Raw genomic sequence first — 11084 nt, forward strand, 5'->3', positions numbered from 1 at the left:
CATGGATAAGATTATGGGGATATAACAAATAACTAAAGAGCGAAATTTCCAAAATGAGGAATCAATGAAATGAAAATAAAAAAATAATGATATTTAAAGGAAACGGTAAAGACGACGATAAGACGTAAATCTTTTGTACACACAGTTTAGACTTCATGCCATGGATGACAAGCACATCTGCAGTTTTAAAGAGTTGAATACATTTGAATGCATTTTAAAGACAATCTTAAAACCAACCAGTGAATCAGTGGAGTGGTTTGAATTGACTAAACGTTCGAGGATAGAACTCGTTACCGCTTTCCACTCATCTATGGAGAATAACATTAGTATGTCTTCATCCCCGAGTTGAAAGCAAGGACTAGCTAAGGTCTATGTACTTTATTTCACAAACGTAGGTAAACAAGGAGATGCTTATAGAAGTGATTAGATGACAGAGATTATCTTCAATGTATACGAAAATTCAATTCCTGCTAGTGAATGTTAATCGCAGCATTGCCGCATAAAGCCTTCTGTTATTATTTGTTGACATCCGATTTTTAGGTCCATCGAAAATTTGTTCACTTTTAAAATACAGATGCACATAACGATATTTTTTGAAATAAAATTTGGGAATTCTTTGTTCCGACTATCTTCCATACTTTTCTTTACGAACCGGCTTGGATAGACACGTTTCTCTGCAGAACCCAAGTCCTTCCTCAACGCATTCGATATTACGAATCTAACGTACTCGGTGGAATTAAGATTATTCTAACAGCTTATTAATAATACATAACTTACATTTGCAAATACATAGTCTTTTCTATCATTAATTGCAGTATATATATATATATATATATATATATATATATATAGTAATATAATCTTTCTTCTATATTATGTTTATTCATTGTTCATACGTCCCCACAGAAATTCGTATTTTTAATAATCAAACGGATGAAAGCACTTAAATGTGATAATTTAGACATGCATATACCATTTCTTTGTTCCAAAAAAGGGGTATATACAACTGGCGTATTTCACGTACAATTGAAGATAGTCAGCTGATTAGATCATTCATTGGCTTTTAAATGTGAAAAATTAACTTCACACCATACATACATGATGAACGTTATTTGAAACAAGTCTTTTACCAATGACAATGTGTCGCTACCTAGAATAATAGACCAATAACATACAAGAGAAAGAACCAACTAGCTATAATCGAATTCACTTGACCAGATTGTTTATTTTAATTTCTTTTACATTATATAAACGACCTGCCAAAAGTTTCAAAATTATCTGCTCTGTTGCTTGAGGATCACTTAAAAGTATGGAGATCCAAACACCGTACGGTCAATAAGACAAAATTACAAGAATATTTAAATGCTCTGGTTGAGTGAACAAATCAGTGGTCACAAGATGAGAAAGATATGGTTTATCGGACCAAGTTTAGATCTTAACAGCTGTAATATAATAATATAAACAATGGATTCTGTGAACACAAATACTACTATTTTTGGTAGTAATAGTATGGTGTGGTTACTTATATGAACAGATATAAGTAGTATGTAGCATGGATCAGAATGCTTACTAGCAGAAAATGAAATAAAGAGTAGAGAAAACAGTGAGTACTCGGAATAACAACATAATTCGAAGAACGATAGAGTAAGTAAAAGAAAACACGAAGAAAATATGCAAGTGATGAGTGATCTCCATATTTTAAAAGGGCGCTGCGTGATTATGCACAAAATGATAAATTGGTTTACTGTACATGAGCTTTCGTTCACTACAGTAGAAGAAGTAGTACTTAGTAAATAATCAACTCAATAAAATTAATTTCAGGAAAAAATGTACCTTAAAAATCAAATTTCACATTTACAAATTATTATGCTTACCTACCTCATTAATACGATCACATTCACAATCATCAACATCATCGTCATCACTGTCAGAGAATTTTATAGTTTTTTGTTCCCCTTGATTAATTTGTTCTCTATCTCCGTTAGTCAACGATGAATCCGGTTTTTGGTATTTATTACTACTGCCACTATTATTGTTATAATCATTATTTAAAGGTAATGTTTTCCAACTATTACATATTCTCAATTTTCTTGGCCAGGTATATGCTTCGGTAAAGCATAATCCAGTCATCATCAAATATAATATTATACATGTGATAATAATGGTGTATAATATCCATCCTCTTGAACTAATAAAATAAAGGGAAAAATTGAAAAAAAAGTTAAATGGATACTAAATAATTAAAACATTGATTTAATTTTAGAGTGAGTAAAAGAATACAATAAGGACTTAGTGGCTACATTATTTAGCTGTATAGAAGTTCTGTGATGCTATATATTAATTAATGTTGTGTCTTTGCAGAAATATATAAATTTTCTGTCAGATACTACTTACCAAAAATAGGGTATATTAATTATTTTTTATAAATAATCTATGACTTTCTGATAACCTGAATATTCTCATTAAATTGTTCACATTTATCATTATCGTTTTAAATATTCTATTGATTGACATAGGATTTTACATAATTCACCTCCCCGTCTACTATAACACGTTTTTATTGCTGTTAGCATGAAATAAACATTTAAGTAAATAAAGATAAATGGAAATTCGTGGTGTTGTGTGTACGCTTTTTTATGACAGGGATTTATGTGAACATCGTCTGTGCAAAAAAATATATCATTACTGAAATTAAAAGGTTTTCGGATAAACATCTTAAGACCACCTTCATTTCGGGTTGTGTCTTGATAAACGGTTGCGTCATATACCGATGAGAATAATGAACGGTAATGGTTGAAATCTATTTCTGGACTAGTACTATACATATAATTTTTTTGTATAATGAAAAAAATAGTATTGTTGTAACCCGTGGAGATTTATGAATGGTAACTTTAAGAACTATTTATGGACCAATATGATATGTATATTTCCTATCGTATAATTGTTAAGTAACTAAACTATTCATATTCGTGTTCCTCTTATTATAAGCTTTATTTTGACCTATAGACTATTATTATACGATTTACCATTCTTGAGTTATCCATAGTCCATTAATTACTGTTCTCCCTATTCACAGCCACATTTGGCTAAATCTTGTACAAATGTTATTTTCTATTTTATGGTACGCTGTGGTCAGTTTGATTGGTATATAAACCCAGTATGTTTGAGAATAATGGTTCATATTGCAGAGGCTGTTATTGGTGTTCTGGACTTAACTGACTGGGTTAGGCAGATAGCAGTGTGGTGTGGTTTACTTATATCCATATAAGTAGTATATGGTATGGTCAGACGTAGAATGTATTTTGGCAGAAGACCGATGAGGAAAGAACTGAAACGAAGCGCAATCGGTAGGAAAATGCATGAGCAATGGAATTAGAGAAGAAACAGTGAAGATTGAAACAATTGGTTGTTAATTTGCAAATTGACTGTTCATTGTTTGGTTATCAGAATTTACTGAGATAGTCTGTAATCTTTGCTTAGATACATTCGATTGTCCCCAACGAGTTTTCTGTTCACTACAGCAGGACTGATAAGTACTCAAGACTGCTCATACAGCTTTTGTGTACACTAACCCGATCGATAAATCCACTGCTCTCTAATCGGCGGTCTTATAACGTCATATATATCAACTGGGCAAGAACGCACTCACACGATATAACAGGTTGGAAATCGATTTAATTGATTTGTGTAGCGTAAATTGACTTTCAAAAAGTCAACAGTGAGTGTTGTTAAACGTTTTTATTAATTAATGTATACCAAAGGTTATGGTATTTTGAAGTGGATTATCAAAATGATCATTTCTGATTTCTTTAGATGATTGTTTTGTGGTCTTATTATTTGACGATTTCAGATCTTAAGAGGGGAAGAATTTATTTTTGCTAAATACGACAACGCAAACATCTCATGAATCTGACAACCGTTTTTGAAAAAACCCCTGGATATACGGGAAATATAATTAGTATGAAACAAAGCATTTATTTTGTTCGAAAAGTAGTCAACTAACAGATCGTTGTTAAGTAGTTCATCTAAATCTTGGCTTAGACTGAATCTATATGATTGTTAATGAAAGGAAACCCGAGTTCTTACATAATGTTCAGTCGCTACTCATCCTTAGTTAGGACTATGTTGTGTGACTACATGTGAAACACCAAATGAATGTTACTGAACAAACAGAGATTAACATTTAAGATCGATGCCTCATGTAGGCTCTGGTAATGTCCAGAATGACGATCAAAACAACTCAATTAAGCCATGTAGCATAGAAAACTCAAAAGTAACAATAAAATAATAAATGGGTGTTTTTGTACTGGTAATTTTATGCGTAAACTATTGTCCAATTCTTCTAGTGATTCTTGAGAAAACCAACTTGTTCAAATAAAAAAATGGCACTAAACAAACACTCATTCGATAAAAAGCAAAAACGTTTTTAGGTTATTTCGGTAGTCATTTGAAGTTTAATGTACTACATTAAACAATCGTAATACCAATCAGTTTCAAAATATTATTGAAAAGAAAAGAGAGACTAACTGTGATTTAGTAATCTCGAGATTCTGTTTCTATTACAATGTCGCCAATCGACAAAGCTAATGAGGATTGTTATTCTCATGGTAAAGTACCATAAGGCTGGATTCAGATTACACATGATCATTATTAGTTATATAATACTGAAAAATTGAATCATGTTATTTAGTTAAATTAACTGTTAATATATAATACAGGAGTGTCACACCAATAATACAAAGCTTCACTAGAACATAAAATGTGTTTGATGAGTATTAAAAAGATGTGATGAAATACAGTGAGAAGTTTTAAATGCTTGTTTTCGTTCACCGTGTAGCCACTATTAACTAAATGACATACAATTATGTTACATATTGGGTTACTGTCACCCTTTTTGGAAATCATATTGATTAAGGTTAGACATTAACACCGTAAGATGCTGGTTCAAAGGTCTATAGGTTAAGCGTTCATACAAGAGACTAAAAGGTTTCCGATCTCCACATGTGGTATCGTGGATCCGAACTGCAGGGTCCCATACTAGAAAAAAAACGGTTTTCCTATACTACCAGGTTATCAATGGCGGTCTAATTTAGATCACTCCATGATTCCAATGAACACCACATTGGATTGGTCAGCTACCATAGTACGTTTTGAAAACTATCACATCAAACATTGAATACATTTTGTCACTATATCTTTAATCTGCCAAAATTAATTCTTTTATCTCTTATCCAGTTCGTTTGTATAACAAGGTTTGTATTATTTCTTAGTCGCTAAATACATTCAAGATGTTGTTTAAACAGTGAAATCTGAGTAAAGTACTCGAATCGGTAACAACTATCAAAAAAAACATAATTTGAATACTTTCACCTTAATCAACTAGTAATGATGAAATATTTTACGAATACAAGCTAATCAATTCTCACCATTCCATTTCTGCCCCCCCCCTGATCATCTTTTTTTTTCGTTTTCTCTAACACATGTATTAAAATGGGGCTTATTTACATATACTTCATTTTAAAGTGTTATACATCTTTTTCGAAATTATTAAATATGTTGAAACGTATTTGTTGTGTCAATATTACTTGGATGGTTACTAACATAACAGTTACTGAAATGTTATCATTATCATTATTATTATTGTTCTGAACAGGTCCATAATCAATATTTTGTACTCATTAATCTATAAGTAATCTCTTTTATGATACTTATATTTACAGTTAAGTGTAAAGCAATATTCTTCATTTCTAATACTAACTTGTTTTAACTTACATAACAAAGAAAAAAATAACTATGGTTTGAGTTCATAGAAATTCAATAAGAAGCATTTAAAGAATGAAAATCAATCAAAAACGATCAATGAGAAAACAGGGAGGAAATTGAAAGAGTTTATGGATTGTTAACACGTGACACATAGGAAGGTGCAACGGTGTAAAAAACTTAAAACATAATAAATAGACATGAAATTCAGAAAAGATTTCTTTATATTATAACTAATACACAAATAAAATGACCAGGTTTGTAGATCTGTAGTTACGATTTAGTGGAGCAATGGGTTAGTGAATAAAGCGTCTGATTTTCAAAAACTAGGTCGCAGATTTGAGACCAGCTCAACCTACATTGGTTTGGGCAGCCATGTAGCAGCACTACCTTTAACACATAAGAAAGTGGACGAAAGCAATGCACGAATCTGTGCTTGGCAAACAGGTGAGTCACATCATCAGGTATCACTTACATAAAGCCAGAATTCAAATGACAAAACGGTAAACCTCTCCATTTATGCCTAATTAAGCATCAATTATCTGATAAACACCAAGGATATAGCTTCGCTTATATCAATGAATGTTGATGACTATGGGTGTGAGTTTGAACGGGGGAAAAATCGAAAGGTTAGACAAAAGAAACATAGACAACCGATAATTTTTAGAAGTTTGACACACTAAACCAAGCATAAAGCAACAGATATATCTAAATAGATCAAATTTATCAGCTAATAAGGAGGAGGATTAACAACTGGAAGGTTCATAATCAAACCATTCAATTCACAGAAGAGAACACAATATCTCAGACACAGTCCCACTTTTTATTAACAGTAATTGGAGGAGAAAGTTAACCAAGATAATTTGGCAGTTATTATTTATTAGTAGTTTTCATAAAAGGCTTTTATTGTAGATAAAATTGGTACTGATACACTTAATTTATACGGAATTCCCATGATGGATTAAACTGAAAAATTGTTCATGGAGGACAGCTCACTGACTCGTTCGAGGTAAAGACCGGTGTCAGGCAAGGTTGCTTACTCTCACCCTTTCTCTTTCTCCTGGTGATCGAATGGATCATGAAGGCGTCAACATCTGGAGGGAAGCACGGGATACAATGGATAGCTAGGATGAAGCTGGACGATTTACACTTCGCAGATGATCTGGCTCTTCTATCACACACACAACAACAAATGCACGAGAAGATGACCAGTGTAGAAGCAGCCTCAGCAGCAGTATGTCTCAATATAAACAAAGGGAAAAGCAAGACTCTCCGATACAATACAGCATGCATCAATCGAATTACACTTGACGGAGAAGCTCTGGATGATGTGAAAACTTTTACATATCTGGGCAGCATCATTGATGAACATGGTGGATCTGATGAAGATAAGAAGACGCGGGTCGGCAAAGCAAGAGCAGCATATTTACAACTGAAGAACATCTGGAACTCAAAACATCTGTTAATCAATACCGAAGACAGGATTTTCAATACAAATGTCAAGACAGTTCTACTGTATGGGGTCGAAACCTGGAGAACTACGAAAACCAGCATCCAGAAGATACAAGTGTTTATCAACAGTTGTCTACGCAAGATACTTCGGATCCGTTGGTCAGACACTATCAGCAACAACCTACTGTGGGAGACAACAAACCAGATTCCAACAGAGGAAGAAATCAGGAAGAAGTGCTGGAAGTGGATAAGACACACATTAAGGAAATCACCCAACTGCGTCACAAGGCAAGCCTTCACATGGAATCCTGAAGGTCAAAGGAGAAAAGGAAGACCAAAGAACACATTACGCCAAGAAATAGAGACAGACATGAGAAGAATGAACAAAAGTTGGATAGAACTAGAAAGGAATGTGTAGGACAGAGTGGGTTGGAGAATGCTGGTCGACGGCCTATGCTACATTGGGAGTAACAGGCGTAAGTAAGTAAGATACACTTAATTTCATTTGCATGGACGAATTTCCTAGTAATACGAATTCATGTTGGAGAATATCGAAATAGTAACATTTCCGATGGTACGATGACTTAGAATGGTTGATTGAAAAAAGTGAATACACCCCAGGGGATCATGCCATTGGAAGTAGACATTTACCAATTTATCAATTAAGAGAAGATACAAATTTTAAGTAGTCGAACTGGAAGACAAAATAGATTTTGATTAAACTTATGGTAACTAAATAAAAAAGTGAGTAAGTATGAGTATTGAGTGACCAGAAACAATTATTATGTGGAAGTGTTAGCATATTCACTGAAAATAAACTAGCTATTGTGAATGTGTGATGATATTAAAGTTAAGAGAATAGAGATAAATCACAGAGTTACAGTTCTTTTTAATAAATTAGCAGTAAACAACCTTTAGAAGAAAGTAAAATGTCTTTGTGTTTTTATGACAGATACCTATGAAAAGTGTAGACTAGTATTCAATTTCATTGTATTGCAATCTTAATAGCCACGTTTCGCAGCCGTAAAGTAGAATAGAGCGAACTGCTGCGCAGTATACTAGTCCCTTAATTGGTAGACGTATATCTCACCTTCGCCAGACACCAACCCATTAAGGTTGATCAGACTTCCAAGATAAGTGAAGTTGTCGATATGTTCGATTACTTCACTCTCTATCCTTAGTTCAGGTGTTGATGCAGATCAGTCCTGAAGCAACAACTTGCTATTGGAGGGAGAGAAACGCATTCGAAACATCTTGCTACCAAAAGACTCTGTATTTTACCAGCTTCTGCTGACAGTAGTTTGTGATGGAAATCGCTTTCGAAATGATATTATAGTGAAACAGACAGTTAAAAACTTATTTAAATGTTACTCTGAGCATCATGATATGTGATCACGTCACATAAATCATATAACAAAAACAAATATTCACTTGTACCACGATATTAACTGACAACATTATGTATAATCTTACTGGAACTATGATCAAAGAAGTAACGGAGGTCTCTATAAAAAACAATGTCGGATGAACTAAAAAAACTGAATATTCATTATAAGGACCATTCCAATTTTCGCCATTCACCTACAACCACACTTGCTAATGAACAAACTAGAGAGTAAATAATCAGTAAAATTTGCTTACATATCTGTTATTCCAAGATTAGCTATTGTGATTCGTCGAAATTCATTATCTGTAAAAGTAATTTTTAAAAATTGATGGAAACTTATATAAAGCATAAATATACATGTATATAGTTGAATATATATATATATATATATATATATATTAGGACAGCTTGACGAAGAATGACTGTACTTTCTTTGCAGTTCATGCTTTTCTACAAAAAATTATTGGTGAGATCTGGTGTAGGGATACACTTTGATAGGTGAGTTTTGCAACTTCATTATAATATTTCAATGAAGAAACCTATTACCTTCTCTTTTTTTATTTAGTAGACAATTATTTTTATTTTTTATATCATAGATTATTACCTTTTATTACTTCCAAAACTATTACATAACGTAAGTTCTTGATGATTTTTGATTACTTTGCTACATGATACAACTTTTTTTTATTCGATACTTGGAATTCTTGATAATCTTGAATACATTATGTAACACCAATTAATTTTCACTGACTTCCACTTGTATAAGTTTGACTATCTTTGATAATTTTGTAAAATTTGTCAATTTAACTATGGACTACTACATGTAAAAAATTATCTATTAATACGATTGTACAGCTTCAAAATAATGATGCCGTAAAAAAGAGTTTCTTCGCTGAAATATCTTCATTTTTTAATGAGTCGATGACCTTCTTTCGTTATAACAACATTCGACAAGGAATATGGATACATTCGTTTTATGTATTTTCCACTAATTGTTTTGAAAGAGAGAATTACAAAAGAAAACTGGTTCCAACATAGTTTCAAGCACTCCAGTCAGTCACAACGTAGAACATGTAGGTATAGTATATCGGTTTAGGTCCCCATACCCTATTAATACAGAGAGATGAAGTTGTCAGGCCGAATTCGAGAATAGTAAAAGTAGTAACAGTGCCAGTGGTAATAGGAAGGATTAAGCACAGAAGGTACGTCTCGAAAAGAAAAGAAAAATTAGTGAGATAAAAACATAAAGAAAAAGTCACCAAGGTTTAGCAGTCGCTATATAGTTTACGAATTAACACAGATGAGTGAGTGAGGTATAACCAAACTTTAAGTAGAAGACTGATTCTTTGTCATGATGTTAGTTTTATTCGACGTTTATATATATATATATATATATATATATATATATATATATATATATATGGAATAAAAACGCTTAGAATTTTGGTCTGCATGAAACATTTATCATCTAAAAACCGATTGATTTACCTGACTCTTGAGATGTAAAGAATAATGGTAAGCAAATAACGAAAATTGGAGTGAGTGCAAATAACTGGAAAACACGAAAACGCATAGCCAATATATACGCGACACCATCAAGACCTGCTCGTTTCGCAAACTCAGAAGACCTACACATCGGTGCAGATAAAATACACATACGATGAGTGATAATAGCAACAGTGAAGGCAAGTCAAGTTAGATGGATTAAATTTACGTCTGAGTCCATCACCATAATAACATGAATGCGAATAATTATGAAAACAATCTACAGTTCTTTAAATCGTTTCACTATGGTAAGAGATATTAGTATCAAGTACGATATGAAACCAATCGGGTGCTGTTTATGAAATTAAGACGACGAAAAGCAAATGTCCGGCGCTTTAACCGAGTCGGTGAATATGGAGGGTTCACCTGAGGAAGTTGGAAACCCCTGATTCCAAACCAATGGTGCACATGGGCCTCAGAATCCTGAAGGAAAAAATGGCGTATAAACCAATTGTTGTTCATCGGCTATCATGGGATTGCATCTCCTTAAGTTGCTCCATCTTTTTGTGGATTAGACCTCTAGGTCGAAGGCTCGAGGAGTGGCCCCTTGAGAAAACAACTTGTATCGGCTCGGGTGCCCCGGTATCGTTTAATTAAACACCAATACATGGATTTCGAAAGAATACCAGGGTTTGTAGATTAAAACAAATAACTTATCTGGAATTGTTACAACTATCAGTTGAACGCTTTAAAATAAAAGTTATATATATATATATATTCCAATGAGTAGAAAATCGTATTTCTGACGTTTCGTGACTTAATGTAAGCCACTTAATCCAAGTCAAGAAACGTCAGAAATATGATTTTCTACTCATTGGGATATAACAATACTATATTTATTATTAGCTTTCGACCCAATGGTCAATTTATGTAATAACTGTTAAGTCCAACCTTGGCGCTGATACCTTCGAGTCACTATATTATTTAGTCAATAAAATTC

At 33.0% G+C, this 11084-nt stretch overlaps 1 protein-coding gene across 1 annotated transcript in view; it reads right to left on the reverse strand.

Moving 5' to 3' along the window:
• Window positions 1–10235, reverse strand: part of Smp_143750 (putative metazoan probable membrane protein) — a gene marked incomplete at its 5' end in the record, with an annotated part of 29619 nt that extends 19384 nt beyond the window's left edge. The window contains 3 exons of the mRNA XM_018790123.1: window positions 1879–2188; window positions 8854–8902; window positions 10088–10235. Of these exons, the coding sequence (XP_018655497.1) occupies window positions 1879–2188; window positions 8854–8902; window positions 10088–10235 (507 nt within the window). The remainder of the gene's footprint in view (window positions 1–1878; window positions 2189–8853; window positions 8903–10087) is intronic.
• Between the last annotated feature and the right edge of the window lie 849 nt (window positions 10236–11084).

This window comes from Schistosoma mansoni, chromosome W (assembly GCF_000237925.1).
Source record: "Schistosoma mansoni strain Puerto Rico chromosome W, complete genome".
Taxonomy (NCBI): Eukaryota; Metazoa; Platyhelminthes; class Trematoda; order Strigeidida; family Schistosomatidae; genus Schistosoma; species Schistosoma mansoni.